Source organism: Chrysochloris asiatica, unplaced genomic scaffold (genome assembly GCF_000296735.1).
Source record: "Chrysochloris asiatica unplaced genomic scaffold, ChrAsi1.0 scaffold00015, whole genome shotgun sequence".
NCBI classification, from domain to species: domain Eukaryota; kingdom Metazoa; phylum Chordata; class Mammalia; order Afrosoricida; family Chrysochloridae; genus Chrysochloris; species Chrysochloris asiatica.
In genome coordinates, this window is record NW_006408533.1 from 32,536,803 (window position 1) to 32,553,352 (window position 16,550).

The window sequence follows — 16,550 nt, forward strand, 5'->3', positions numbered from 1 at the left end:
GAGTCCTTCTGATGGAAATAGATCAAACTGAAAAGTGGCCATCATTCTATTTGGCCATGAGCACTAACAAATGCTACCTTTAACATCCGAGTTTTTCCCTGTGGTGCTGGACTGCAAGGCCATTTGAACCACAAGGTCTGGCAATTCAAGCTCACCAGCCACTCCTCAGAAACCCTGTACAGGGTCACTATGGGTCAGAATCGACTCAACAGCACTTAACAACAACAACACTGTTGGTTCAAGCTCATCAGCAGCCTCTGAGAATCCTATAGAGGGATGCTATGGGTCAGAACTGACTTGATGGCATTTAAACAATAACAACAATTGTTAGGGAATCCTAATGCATTGTTAAAGAAATAACAATATCCTATCTTGCATTTTCTTAATTTTAAGAAATTAAGAACACACACATTCATATACATACTTGTATATCTTCTTTCCATGTAATAAAGTTGCTTTTGCAATGTTTGAGGAGATTCTAAATCTGGGCATTGAATTTTCAGTTTTCTGTTTCTTAATTGTTGTTGTTGTTAAGTGCCGTTGAGTCTGTCCCGACTCATAGTGACCCTTAGAGGGTTTCAGAGGAGCAGCTAGTGAGTTCGAACTGCTGACCTTGCTGTTCAAACTAACCTTGAAGTCTAGTGTTTATCCTGCAGTGCCACACCAGTTCTACTTTTTCTTAATACTCCTGAACATTTGTTTAAATTGTTGACTGTATTGTGACCTTAAGGAGCTCCGGCAGCGTAGTGGTTACAAGTCAGGCTGCCAACGGCAAGGTCAGCAGTTCAAAACTACCAGCGGTTCCGTGGGAGAAAGATGAGGCTTTCTGCTCCTGTAAAGATTTATAACCTTGGAAACCCTGTACAGAGGTGACTACGAGTCAGAACCGACTTCATGGTACTTAACAACAACAAATGTGACCTTGAACTTGGCTTCAGCTGAAGAGAAACTATTGTTGGTTTGGAGAAACAATGAGTTACTCTTGCTGGAGTGGGTGTTCAAGGTCTGTGTAGCCCCCAATTATTTATATTCTTCTCAGCCAGCAACTCACTGAAAGTCAGGTTTGGGTAAGACTTTGGACAAAGGAGAGACTGAGAAGACGGGATATATAATAATCATGACTCCCTGACCCATCCATTTCCTTTAGAAAGGTAAGCACTGGAGAGTCAGGAGTCATGGAAGGTGCAAATGGCTAATGCACCCAGCTGCTAAATGAAAGGCTGGAGGCGTGAGTGCACTTCGAGGGGCCTGGAAAGGAAGGCCTGGTTGGTGGTCTAGTTCTAAGAAATCAGCTAGTGAAAATCCCATGTTGCACTGTTATACTCTGAAGCACATAGAGTTCCTTTGAGATGGAGTCAGCTCTCTGGAAAATGGTCTGGGGGGACTCAGGAAGAACCATAAACCTCTAAGCAGAATGGAGATCACTTTGGCAGACTGAATAGAGAGTTTTCTTAGTTTTAGGAATTTCCCACGGAATTTGTAACAAGCACTTACCCATTCAGTTCAAAAGTCCCATTCTCAGACATAAAGAAATTCATCAGTGTTTTGGCCTAAACACAGGATTCAATTCTACCAACCTCATGGGCTTTTTTTCAAATAAGTAGATAAAAACACAATCAAACACAACAGTTTAGAGAGTGAAGAAAATCTCTTTGCCCTGGCAAGCTCACCTTTTAGCTTTTGCTGAGATGGGCACCAAGCTTTTCTTTCCTGATCAGACTTGCTGCATAGGGTATCTGTAAGATAGAAACAAGCACAGCCATGCAGTAAGCTAAACCTGGAGACACAAGAGTAACCGAGACACTTTGTCTAATAATTTGAGTGACAACGGGCCCTTGGTGAGGTCTCCATCTGCTCAGCACTGTGTGCTCCTCTGGCCTGTGAAAAAGCACACCAACCACACTGAGTGGATGCTACAGCTGGTCCCTGAAGGTGACAGGTGATGTTTCACCAAAAACAAACCCCAAAGAACCTGTTTTTAAAATTGCAGTACACGCTATTATTTTTTATTTTGATATGAAAACTGAGTTATGATATTAACTATTTTGTCCAAGGTCACAAAACAAGAATGTAATTACAAACTTGTTGTTGTGAAGTGCCATTGTGTCGGTTCCAACCCATAGTGACCCTGTATAGGGTTTCTGAGGAGCAGCTGGTGAGCTTGAACCACCGACATTGTAGTTCAAACGGCTTTGCAGTCTGGTGCATTAACCCACAGCGCCACACCAGGACTCCGACTACAAACTACAGTGTAATCTTTCATTTTATTACAGTGACTTCTTCATGAATATATTACCATTACGAATCACAGTAAGACTAAATACAGACTATTACTCTAGGTAATGTACCAGTAACTAACATGAAGGACCAGAAATGATTGCATAGAATGGAAAACACCACCTTTGAGAATTCTACCTGGATAACTTAAAAAGTACTCTTGAATATGGGGCTTTGATTGAAAACTCTACCTCATTTGATAAGCTATTTTTCATTAGAATATCTCACAATTGAAATTAGAACATGAATTATTTAGATTTGTCTCTCTACCAACCCCAGTTAAGGTTTGTTGCTGTTGTGAAGTGCCGTTGAGTTGGTTCAGACTCATAGTGACCCTGTATACAGTTTCCAAAGAGTGGCTGGTGGGTTTGAACTGCCGATCTTGCAGTTAGCAGTCCAGTGCTTATCTTACTAGAACTCCAGTTAATGTATTCTATCATTATATTACTCACCTTTGCCATTACAAAACTAAACTCAGTACTTCAAAAATCTGAATTTATTTTACATTTAAAGAAACAAATAATCCACCCCATAGAATGTAACTTGAAATTTGGCTATTATGTAACAACACTGGGGAATAAAATAATTTTCATTACAAATTGGCAATGCGCTATTATATGCATGGCCCACATTCCCGGCATATTTGGATGTTTTATCTCTTCTGGCCCGCCAGTCCATGACTGTTGTTGTTGTTGTTGTTAAGTGCCGTTGAGTTGGCTTCAACTCATACCGACCCTGCATAGGGTTTCTGAGGAGTGGTTGATGAGCTTAAACCACTGACCGTGCAGTTCAAGTGGACTTTGCGGTCCAGTGCATCAATCCCCAGTGCCACACCAAGACCTTTAAAAAATGGGAAGAAGTTACACATTTACAGCGATGCTAGTGACTAAGATGACTTGCATCATTATATCATAATAACTGATCCACTGAATCCAATAGTGTTTTTAATGGGGGTTAGGGAGGAGGGACACTCAGTAAGTATCTCCAGGTTTTGATACACAACCAAGATGGAGGGATGGGATACGCACGTATCTGAGGAAAGGTGCAGATGGCAGCAGTGAAATGAATGATTCATACAGTGCATACAAAGTCCTGTGTCCTAATGTCATATTTTAGAACGTGGGCTAGATAACCATGACAAAAACAGCCACACAGGGACCTACTCTAGTTACTTAGTCTTTCACTGTGGGTTATGCAACACCAGCTATGAACGCGATGCCATTGAACTTCGGGTTCCATTATGGTGTATCCTGCAATATGCAGAGGTACTGGGCTCACCTTTCTGTCTAGATGCGTAGTGTAACAGAGCCTTGTGTGGAGCTCTATTATTTAGGGTCACAAGTGGAACTGATATCAACTTTTGGGCAGAAGGAGTTACCAATAAACCGCCACTCTCACATTTAGAAGGAATTCTCAACATTGAGGTTACATGATACAAAGATTTAGTAAGTATCTGCTGTGTGCCAAGTACTACACAAGATAGGTAAACATAACTATGAGCTAGCTCATTAAAATGAAGACACTACTACTTTAACCCAAAGAAAACTACTTTATTGAGAGACACTACTCTCAGATAAGTCAGAATGTTCCTTGCACCCTGAAGCAATAACGTAACATTCGTTATAATGGAAAACTGAAAAGGAAAAGAAAAAGGACTGGAGGATGGGGGGAGGGAGAGACATTTCCAAATAAACACAATTGCTTCTCAAAGTTCCAGATTGGAATTTAAACCCATGTCAGGTTTATCCGTACTTCAACATTGATTGTTGTGTTTATTTCATTAATACAAAATTAAATAAAACCCAAGCTGCCACGACAAAAACCACAGAGCAAAAAGATGCGAACTGAGGGTACTAGGTATCTTTTGGGTTCATATATCTTGCTTTTCAGACAATAAACACAAACATACTTTCATACAGTTTTAACAGTTATAGTAAGAGAACAGTTGTTGTTGTTAAGAATCATCCAGTAGGTTCCGACTGATATCTACTCTGTACAGAGTTTCCAAGGAGTAGCTGGTGGGTTTGAACTGCCAACCTTGATGTTAGCAGTCCAGTACTTATCCTACAGTGCCACACCAGAACTAGCAATGAGTAAAATCTGCAGTAATGATCTTCCACTAAGCCCAGTTTTAACTTAAAATCTGTCCAATTCAACTGGATAATATTAAACTGATGTATTATTAATTCTAAACTCCAAATCATGAATGATCAATAAAGAACATAAACACATAACTTAATTATTCATGGAAACTACCATAGTCCAACAATTCTAAGACACATTTTCTCCCCTCACGTTTAAACATCTCTGAATCAGCTGTGTCTTAAAATTGGTGGTAACCAGTTGGAAACTTTCTTTCTTTTGATACATCAAATAATGGGGCTTCTCACAAGTGATGGTGTTTCAGATTCCATGAAATGCAAAATTGGATTTACAGAAACCTCAGCAAAGGGAACTGAGGATTTGGGAGGTTCCACTTGTGGCGCTGTAAGATAAGCAAGCAGACGCTCCATGGAAACTCTATACAGGGGGGTCACTATATCGCAACAACAACTTAATTATTTCATGCAAATCTCCTACAATAGGATTTACAAAAACTTTCATTTCATTTTGACAAGCTTGGAGTTCACCAAGATTGGCATGGAAAACCCAAATTCAAAGTATTACATTACTTTGAAATTATGCAGTTGGTTCTAGAGAATCAAAAATCTCGGGAACTTCTCAAAGAAGATAACTTCCTCATTTGTGCCGACAGACGGCCTGAGCTCTGACTTCAGGTGGACCAACATCACAAAAGGACAAAGATGAGAAGAAGTAAGTGATGCACTGGTAAGATGTGTGACTGTGGACCAATAATTGGGAAAAGATGCACAAAATCAAAGTCTGTCAACACCTGGAATAATCCTCTGGTAGCTTCCATGGAAGTCCAGACCCTCACCTAGCAATGTGACATGCAGGGAGCTCTTTTGGGTGTATGTTTAGCCACAAACAGCCACCTCTAGTGGCCAGGCATCCTTGTCTAAAAATATAGTGCAAAATTGTAACTGTTCTATCTGTTTTGTAAAACAGATGTAAAATACATTTTTTAAACCCTGTGGGTTGAAACGGTAGAATTTGGGCGAGTTCGCATCCTAATGAATACTGGAGGGCCTCCAAGAACAGGCCTCCGCACTCAAGAGCTATGCCCTTGCCGAGGAGTACCTCTCCAGCAATGCTAAAGACCGTCCTCCTTCCCCTCTCTCCATCAGGTAGTTGTAAACTGCTTTTTTACAAGTCCACAGTGAACAAACATTAGTACTAAATCTATTGATTGAACATTATTTTAATTGAGGCTTTTAATGAAGAACTTTGAGACTCTTTCCATTGGCTGCGTGAGGCTGTAGCACTCTGTAGAAACAGCAGAGGGCGCTTCAAGACTAGCTCATTTTCTGGGCCCACAGACCTGGTAATAGCGATCCGGCAAGTTCCAAAGATGTGAGTCTGGATTTAGCCACCTATCATTGGTTCTAAGTTTCAGCTTCACAACATCCTTCAAGAACTAAGAAAAAGCTGTGTCTTTAACAAACCTGCAGTAGTAATTTTTACAGAGGCACTTGTTTAAAACATTGTTGTTCAGTTAGCAATTTCAAAAAACAGGTTATCAAGGCATCGTAATTGTTTTCATAGTTTTAGCTCATTTCACAAATTACAGTCCGTGGAAAATTTCTAATCAAAAGGTTATTTCACTGAGTAACTATCTTAAGATTCTTCCTAACATAAAGAATTTTTTAAAATTAAACAAATTTCTCCTAATTCTTTGTGAAATTCTTTGCTATTTATTATAGTAAACACTGACAGTTGATGAACTTGCTAAATTTTAAACTTTCATATTGGTTCGTAGCAGTTCGCGGGTGGTACAAATGGGTAAGCATGTGATTATTAACTGCAAGGTTGTTTGTTTTAACCAACCCAGAGATATTTCAGAAGAAAATCCTGGTGATCTTCTTCCAAAAGATCAGCTATTGAAAACCTGATGAAGTACAGTTCTACTCTGATATCTGTGGGGTTTCCATGAGTCAAAGCTGACGCAACAACAACTTGTTATAGGTTATATTTGTTCATTGTAAGAGGGATACATTTATTTGCTTGTGTAAATAAAACCCATTTAGAAATGAAAACATTTAAGTATTTGAAAACCAAGGACAGGGGTGGGAGGCCTTAATACAAACTGCTAAGTACCAAAAATTCAAAATTTAACTGGTTTTTAACCATTAGTTGTGGCCATGTGTAAATGCTAAAAATATGAATTCTGTGTTGCTTTAAATCTCATTTTGAAATAAATGTGCGTTCATTTATAACTGCACAAATCGATCAATCATTTGACTCTAGAGACATCACAACTTTGCATCTAACAAACTGGAAACGGAAGCAATGGTGCAGAAATTATAGTCCGCAGAGAATCTAAAAATGAGGAGCCAAAGAAATTCATAAGTTTTGTTTCTACTGCAATGGTACCCAAGATGCTTTCGATATAACACTTTTGAATATGAACATTGTAACAACATAGGCTGAATGCATTTCAGGTCTTTGGGACTCGTTACAGAATATGATGGTTTTTAATATATTTGAATTCCCCATGATTGCAGGGTAGAATAGGTGCAGTTTTACTTTATTTTAAGGAAAAAAAGCCTCTTTCATAACATATGGTCTGTAAATTTTAAATATAAAATAACTTTGAGTTAACTGTTCTGTTCTCAGGGATAAAAGTATGTAACCATGAGTTAGATTATTCAACTGCAAATACAGAGGAAGCCAATAGTTGTTTCATCTAGCAACGCCTTCATACTCTTTAGCTAAGAGTTTTTAAAGACATTTAGGAGACATATCCAGCGGAATAAGGAAAAGATCAATTTCAGTTCAAATAACCTTACTGATAAAATCTGCCACTTCAATTCTTAAGATGATGGCATCTTGTGAACACGGATCTTTCTGCCCCAACATCTCTCTAGCCACCACGGTTTAGCTAATTCCACTATTAAAGATCTACTTTGAGAAGGTGTAGGCCAATAAATTGATTATTCATATTGGCATAGCATTTTATGGCTTGCATATATTTTGTGTTTGCTACTTGCTCCTTACAATATCTCTATCAAGGCATTTTTGCTTATATGCATATAAAAGCTGGACAACGAAAAAGGGAGGCCAAATTGATGCATTCAAATTGTGGTGCCGGTGAAGACTATTGAATAGACTGTAGACTGCCAGTGTACATTGAGGGGATTGCAACTAATGTCACAAAACAAATTGGTCTTAGAAGAACCCTAAACAAATGGCTCCTTAAAACGAACATATCATTACAGGCAACCAATGAACACATCATTAAGGACAACCAATCACTAGATAAACACATTGTGTTTGGTAAAGTAGAAATGGGAGAGATCCTTGATGAGCTGGATAAACACACTAGCCACAACAATGGACTCAAACCAATGACATGAAGATGGTGCAGGACCAGGAATACACACATCAGATCGTCAGTAACTAACAACATCAAAGCACTAAGCTAAACCTTATGACAGTTCCTTTTTGGTTGAGGAAACAGACATTTAATGAACTGTAAGGGACAGCACTTGAACTCAAGTTTGCTGACCTCAAAGGCTGCGTTTGTTACTGAAAAAGACAGTGCAGTACTACATAAGCTCCCTGTAATTCACTAGTATGTCTTCCTTTAATAGTTTTGGTAGTAGTTCTTTGCACAAAAGAACATTGGAAAATGAGGATTGTACTTCCTTAGTACAATCAACCACATGAGAACAAAAGGGTCGCGTTTATCCAAAAACAATGTTCAGAAAGCATGAAGGGACAGGAGAGAAGGATGCATGGAAAAGGGGAAGCCAGGGAGGAAGTGGGAAGAGTGCTGATACATGGAGGGAATTGCTACTAATGTCAGCAAAGAAAACGGATATATATTGTTGCACGAGAGGGTAGTGTTTTCTGTAAACTTCCATCCAAACCACAATAATAATAATAAAAAAAATTTAAAGAACATCTGAGGAAATCGAGCCCAAGACAGGGCAATCTGGAAATGAATGAAGGGGCTTGCGCTATGGAAGCATCAGAGTTGGGTCAGGATGCCACATTTGGAGGTCTGGTGCATCACAGGCAGTGAATCATTTAACAAATGTTTACTGATGGGTAATTGATGCTCTGCACCACCCATCCGTCAATATGTCACACTTTGGGCTTGATGATTGGTATGATGTTGGAAACTACGCCATTGGTATTTCAAATACCATCAGGGTTGTCCATGGTGGACCAGTTTTCAGCAGAGCTTCCAAACTAAGAAGGATTATGAAGCAAGGCCTAGCAACCGACTTCTACAAATTAATGAAAGCTCTATGGATCACGAGAGAATATTATCTTGGGTTCATGCTAGAAGATGAGTCCCCTGGGTGGGAAGGCACATGAAATGTGCAATGACCACAGCAACCAGCCTGAGCATACAAAGACCACGAGGATGGTGTAGGACTGGCATTTGTTTCCTACTGGACCTGGGGTCGATGGTACAGAACAACATTTGAAGGGTGACACTGCTGGATGCTACTGACAGGCTGAACCCCAAAGGCATCTTGTGGTTGGGGACACAAGAAAGAGGTAAGTACTAGGAGGGACATATCATGTCTGCTTTACAAAGTTTTATGTTGCCGGCCTGGCTGTACTTTCACTGATTTTAGGAATTATACAATATGATAGGAGCCCTGGTAGCACAGAGGATTTACGAGCGGGGCTGCTAAATGCAAGGTCAGCAGTTCAAATCTATTAGTGGCTTCACAGAAGAAAGATGAGATTTTCTGCTCCAGTAAAGATATACAGGGTCAGTATGAGTTGGCACCAACTTGGCACACTACCACTACTGCCACCACCATGAGTATGACGCCTATGGTATTGTTGTTGGGTACCACTGGGTCCATTCCAATTCATAGTGACCCTGAATAACCAGTAGAATTGTCTCATAGGGTTTTCTAGGCTGTAAGATCAGGCTTTGTACTCCCATAAAGATTTACAGCCTCGGAAACCCTGTACAGGGTCACTATGGGTCGGAACCGACTCGACGGCACTTCACAACAACAACAATCATCACAGAAGCACATCACCAGGTCTTTCTCCCACAGAGCTCCTGATGGTTCTATTGTGTTACCTGGGCTCCTTATGATGCCCATGGGACTGCGGTAAAAAAAATTCTACCTTTGCCCGGTGGATTTAATTGGCTACCAGGAGTAATGTGCTATGTTGAGAAATGTTCTAAATGGGAAGAAACAGCTACAAACATCCATTAATAAACACGTGTGGAATTACAAAGTATGAATCTAGGAAAACTGGAAGCCATCAAAAATGAAATGGAACACATAAAGATCAATATCCTAGGCATTAGTGAGCTAAAATGGACTGGTATTGGCCATTTAGAATCTGATAATCATATGTTTACTATGCTGGGAACGACAAATTCAAGAGGAATGGCATAGCATTCATAGTCAAAAAGAATATTTCAAGATCTACCTTGAAGTACAGTGCTGTCTATGATAGGAAAATATCATACAGTCAGGCTGCTAACCTCAGGGTCAGCAGTTCGAAAATACCAGCTGTTCCGCAGGAGAAAGAGGAGGCTTTCTGCTCCCGTAAAGATTTACAGCCTCGGAAACCCTGTATAGGGTCGCTGTGAGTCGGAACCAACTCCACGGCACGTAACAACAACAGCACAAGGAAGACTGGAGTCCTAGTGTGGCGCTGTGTGTTAATGCACTAGACTGAAAAGTCAGATTAAATCACAGGGTCAGTGGTTCAAGTTCACCAGCCACTCCTCAGAAACCCTATACAGTGTTACTGTGGGTTGGAACTGACTCGACGGTACTTAACATCAACAACATAAAGAAAACTAGTTAATACAACCATTATTTAAATTTATGCTTCAACCACTAAAGGTAGTGATGATGCAATTAAAGAATTCCATCACCTTCTTTAGTCTGAAATTGATCAAGTATTCAATTAACATGCATTGATAATTAATGGTGATTGGAATGCAAAGGTTGAAAACAAACAGGAAGCATCAGTAGTTGTACAATATGGCTTTGGTGATAGAAATGATACTGGAGATCACATGATAGAATTTTGTAAGACCAACGATGTATTAACTGCAAATACTTTTTTTCAACATATAAAAATGACTGTACACGTGGACCTCACCAGGTGGAATACACAGGAATCAAACTGACTACATTTGTGGTAGAGATAATGGAGAAGCTCATTATCTCATCAGCCTGGGACTGACTGGGGAACAAACTATTAATGGCTCATATGCAAGTTCAGGATGAAGCTGAAAAAAGCAAAAGTAAGTCCACAAGTGCCAAAATATGACCTTGAATATATCCCAACTGAATTTAGAGACCATCTGAAGAACAGCTTTTATGTATTAGACACTAATGATCAAAGATCAGAAGAGATATGGAAAGACATCAAGAACACCATACATGAAGAAAGCAAAAGGTTATTTAAAAGACAGGAAAGAAAGAAAAGACCAAAATGGATGTCAGAGGAGACTTTGAAACTAGCTCTCCAGTGTTGTTGTTAAGTGCTGTTGAGTCGGTTCCGACCCATAGCGACCCTGTACAGGGTTTCCGAGGGTGTAAATCTTTACAGGAGTAGAAAGCCTCATCTTTCTCCCGTGGAGCGGCTGGTAGTTTCGAACCGCTGACCTTAAGAGAAGCTAAAACAACTTGAAGAAATGAGCTGAACAGAAAAATTCAAAGGGTCTGTAACAAAGTTCTACTCTGTAACATACTGTAAATCTATGCAACAGGATTAATTTTTGGTTTCACATTTTACATTCCCCATATGTGGTACTGTAGGATAATGCCCTGGACCGCAAGGTCAGTTTGAACCACAAGGTCAGCGGTTCAAACCCACCAGCAGCTCCTTGGAAACCCTATACAGGGTTGTTATGAGTCAGAACTGACTCAACAATACTTAACAACAGCAACAACAACCATGTAGGTATCGAAAGCTAAGAAGAGAAGATACTTCTGCTGTTTTTGTCAATCAATGAAAAAACAAATTCTTCAATTTCCAGAGCGAATTTAGGTGCAAACAAAGCTAACATACAAGCAAAACCTAAATAAGAAACAACAGCATGTTCTAGTGACACTTCGCCTAGTGGTCTTCGGAACTGAGAACACTTGCGATTCAGGAAGCACTCCGTGGGAGTATCGTGCAACGGCACTCTTAACAAAACCCTCAGATTGGGGACTGTTGTTGTAGTTAAGTGTTGAGTCAGTTCCAACTCATAATGACCCTGTGTAGGGTATCTGAGGGTCGGTTGGTGAGTCTGAACTGCTGACCTTGTGGGATAACACCATGGAATACAAGATTACTTTAAAACACCCTCTCAGGAATCAACATTCACACAAATGCAATTTCTCTGATGCAGAAAAGAAACATGAATAACCATCTTATAGAATGCTGACAGAAAACCAGACAGGCTGTCATATGTACATATGCATAGATACATACACAGTGGAAACATGGGCCAGCTCAAAAATGTCAAGCAATCCACATTATAGCAATCATGCTGGGAGTACCTCTAAGGATCAGTGCAGATCTTTATCCAGGTGGTTTAAAACATCTTACAAATATAAGCAACAATTGTAGGCTGGCCCAGAACTGGGCAGTATTTCATTCTGTTGTGCATAGGGTCGCTATGAGTCGGTACCAACTCGATGGCAACTAACAACAACAACAACAACAACAACAAATGAATATGGGCAGAATTTTTTCCCCATTCTGCTCTTGAAATGGTGTCCTGGTGTGGGCCTTCTACCCTGTCTCATGGGGTTACTATGAGTCAAAATGGTTCCTAAAACATTAACAACAATTCAGGAAAATGAGGAATCTGGGGAGACTGCTTTAAAAGCACCAATGAATAACACCAAAGGCATCCATCTACATCCGAACAAAGGGAAAAGGGGGAAAAAAAGCAAGCCCAGATTTATTTATCAAACATCCTTCTGTTCCTATATAAGTAGATCTTAGTCATTGTCCACTTTTAGAAATGATTAGGACAAAGTGAGTAACCACTTATCATTTGGAAATACTTCATTCCTTTTCATCATCCTTCAACTGACTGTAGTTGAGTAATTGTGTTTATACTAAGCTCTGTTGATATCTGAGGGCCTGGCTCAAGTCTAGTAGTGAAAAGTGGGAGACAATTTCCCTTCCCTGAACTTCTGTGACTGCTGGGCACTGGGGTATAAGTTTGCTCAGAGGAAGCAGATCCAGGTACCTGTGGCTAGCCTATAGACATCTGTCTATTAACACATGGTAGGTGCTTACGTTTCAGGGGAAACATACTGACACATCTGTTTATCCTTTGTATAAGTAAATCTCTTGGTAATTAGCATCTAAACCAGCTGAAAGGTAAGTGGACCAAAGGATTTCATGGCAGAAACATCAATACTTTCATCCACATGGCCTGGTTTGAGAACAAGCCAAAGCAAGTTACATTTATTTTTCAAGTAGAAATGCATCTTACGATTTGTAACTGTTGCACCATTTCTTCTCGGTAGGCTAGTTCCCTTTTCATCTGATCCTGAAAATTATCTGGTAGAAGAGAGAAACAGAAAAAGAAATTAAGGTGCAAAATCTACTTTTAAGTGTAGTTAGTTAAAACCCTGCTGAATTATTTTGAATAAATAATGTAGTTGTTTCAAAAGAGAAAAAAAAAAAAAACCCCCACAGACTGGGAAAAACCTTTTAGGCAATGACATATCTGACAAGGGACTACTATGTAAAATGTATAGAGAACGTCAATGCTCAATAAGACAAATAGTCCAATTAAAAATAGGCAAAGGGCATGAACAAACACTTCACCAAAGAAGACTTTAGGAGGTAAACAAACATGAAGAAATGCTCATGATCATTAGCCATTGTTGTTAAATGCCGTCAAGTCAATTCTGACCCAAAGCAACCCTATATAGGGTTTCCAAGACGAAGCTGGTGAGCTTGAACCACTGACCTTGCAGTTCAAATGACTTTGCAGTCTGACGCATTAGCCCACAGCGCCACACCAGGACTCCATTAGGGAGATGCAAATCAAAACAACTATGACATGTCATCTCACTCCAGCATTAATAGTAAACTTAAAAAAAGAAAACAACAAATGCTGGAGAGGGTGTGAAGAGTATGGGACCCTCCTACACTGCTGGCGAGATTGAAATGGTGCAACTGTTGTAGAAACGGTACGGTACTGCTTCAAAACGCCGGACAGAGAAATAGCATATGAGCCAGCAATCCCTCTACTTGGTGTATAACTTCCAGAAATGAGATCCATGACACTAATAGCTAAATGCAGACACATGTTCACAATAGCAAAAAGATGGAGACAGTCTAGACACCCATCAGCAGAGGGATGGCTGAACAAGCATTGGTCCATACACACACAATGGCACACTACACAACAGTGAAGAATAAGGATGAATCTGAGAAACACCACATAGCATGGAGGAACCTGGAGAACACTGTGCTGAGTGAAATGAGTCGGTCACAAAGAGACGGATACTTGATGAGACCACCACTGTAAAAAGTCAATAAAAGATTTTAATTCTTTAATAAACTTTCTAAGCTGATAACTAGGGATGGAATGGAAGGTACACTGGGTAGAGTGTAGGCCTGGAGCTCTGGTGTGGTGCTCTAGGATAAGTACTGGACTGCTAACCACAAGGTTGGCGGTTAAATTCCACCAGTTGCTCCCTGGGAACCCTATACAGGGTTGCTATGAGTTGAAACTGACTTGATGGCACTTAACGCATGTTGTTGTTGTTACGAGCCTCTGAGTCAATTTCGACCCATAGTGACCCTGTATAGCGTTTCCAAGGAGCAGCTGGTGAGCTTGAACCATGAACTTTGCAGTTCAAATGACTTTGCAGTCTGGCGCATTAACCCACAGCCCCACCAACACATGTAGACACATGCTAACTTGGGTGACCAGGAAGGCAGTTAACAAGCAAAGGAAAGGTGAAAAAAAGGAAATTGTTTTCATTTTTTTCTTTTCTTCCACATACTGAAAGAGAAACTGTGTATATGTATTTTCTCATTAGGGTAAACCATTGGGAATTTTTATGCAAAGGAAAAAAAAAATGGGGTGGGGAGAAGAAAGGAGATTTAAAAAAAAAGAGAGCTCTGGAAATGGACAGTGGCGATGGTTATGCAACACAGAGAGTGTGGCCGGTGGGGCTGGATTGTGCACGTGAAGATTGAAATGGCAAATGCTTTATTGCTACTTATTGCTACAGTAAGAAAGAAAATAAATAATGTGGTTGTTTAAAGAAATGTTTCTAGGCCTCTCTTATTTAATCACAATAGACTACAAATCCTGAAGGGGTAGGACTGTGTCTTCTATTTCATAGTATATGGCATGCCCTGTCTAGTATAATACCTTACATATCATGTTGTTGTTGCTGTGGTTGTGAAGCGCTGTCAAGTTGGTTCCAACTCACAGCAACCCTGTAGTGTAGAGTTTCTGAGGAGCGACTGGTAAGTTTGAACCGCCAACCTTGTGGCTCAAAACTGACCTTGCGGTCCAGTGCTTATCCCACAGCGCCACACCAGGACATTACTCAGAATTGGTGCAATCACACCCCCTCACTTTTGCACATTTGTGTAATTCACAGCTTCCATTGTCTTCAGAAGTAGTCATGGTGCTATTGTATGTCAAGCATTGGACTGCTAACCACAAGGACAAAAGCTGTTCCCTGGGAGAAAGATGAGGCTTTCTACTCCTGTAAAGATTTACAGCATTGGAAACGCTATGCAGGGCCCTGTGTGTCAGAATTGACTTGATGGCAGTGGATTTACTGTCTTCAGAATGCCAGTGGGTGTGAGAAGATCGGAAGCCTTAGAGTAGATCACAACAAATGCTGACCCTTGTGCCTTTTGGGTAGATGAGATGTGAGTCCTAAACTATGCCTGTCTGTTTTCACTGCAGCTCATCTCATTCCTAAGAGGGTGACTCTCCCAACCAGTAAACCTTTTCACTTTGAAGCAGCCTTATTTTTTGGTGTTCTTTTGTCTGTCCCTGTTCCACATATCTCATCTCACGCTCATGGGGGTGAGGAGGACTTTAAGAGGAATTGTTCTATAAAATCTCTTTGCCATTCTACATATTGGTAATTTTATTGCATTTAAGGGAAGAAAACAATTCCAAATATATTTCATAGTGTCCCATCTTCTCCATGTGATTTTTCAAAGTGTAGACTTTGCTGGCTTAGGCGTCTTCTGCTTTAAATTAGAAATTAATAGGATCTCATAATGAATCTGTCATTAATAATGCAGGGCAGCAGCTTGGAGAAACCAAAAACTTTGACATTATCTCTTCCTCTCCTTCTCCTTTCACCCTTAAAGCCCATTGGTGTGAGTATCCCAGCATTCCACTGCTGTTCTCTCCTCTCTCTGCCAAGGCTCCCTCCCAAATGCAGACAGCTCATCCCCAACAGTTTACTGACTGGTCACCTGGCTTCCAGTTCCTCCCTCTTCAAATCTCTGTTGTTCAACCAGTTAAAAATTCTCAGATGACTTCCCACTGCTTTCAAGATAATAAAACCTTTACCATCTACAAGGCTCTGTGCATTTATGTAGAATAAGCACTGGACTGCTAACTGCAAGGTTGCCAAATCCATCAGCTGCTCCTTGGAAACCCTATGCAGGGACTCTATGGGTTAGAACTGAGGATCTTACTTAACAGTAACAACTGCTGTGGATTCATGTGCCAGACTGCAAAGCCATTTGAACTGCAAGGTTGGTGGTTCAAATACACCACTGGCTCCTCAGAAACCCTATATAGGGTCACTATGGGTCAGAACCAATTCGATGGCACTTAACAACAACCACCAACCTTTCTATAGGTGTCCTGGTGTGGTGCTACGGGTTAATGCTCCAGACTGCAAAGCCGTTTGAACTGCAAGGTCATAGGTTCAAGCTCACCACCTGCTCCTAGGAAACCCTATACAGGGTTGCTATGGGTCAGAACCAACTCAACGGCACTTAACAACAACAATAACAACCTTTCTATAAGGAGCTCTCTGGTAGCATAATGGTTACAAACCTCAAGATCAGTAGTTTGAAACTACCAGCACTATTTCACAGGAGAAAGATGAGGCTTTCTGCTCTTGTAAAGATTTACAGCCTTGAAAACCCTGAACAGAGTTGCTATGAGTCGGAACCAACTCCATGGCACACCACCACCACCA

The 16,550-nt window shown here is 40.4% G+C and overlaps 1 protein-coding gene across 1 annotated transcript in view; it reads right to left on the reverse strand.

Annotated features, from left to right (window-relative positions):
- Positions 1-1,673: 1,673 nt before the first annotated feature.
- SKOR2 (SKI family transcriptional corepressor 2) overlaps positions 1,674-16,550 on the reverse strand; it is a 46,119-nt gene continuing 31,242 nt past the window's right edge. The window contains exons 6-7 of the mRNA XM_006835113.1: positions 12,839-12,906; positions 1,674-1,736 (exon numbers count right to left, since the gene is read on the reverse strand). Coding sequence (XP_006835176.1) covers positions 1,674-1,736; positions 12,839-12,906 — 131 coding nt within the window. The remainder of the gene's footprint in view (positions 1,737-12,838; positions 12,907-16,550) is intronic.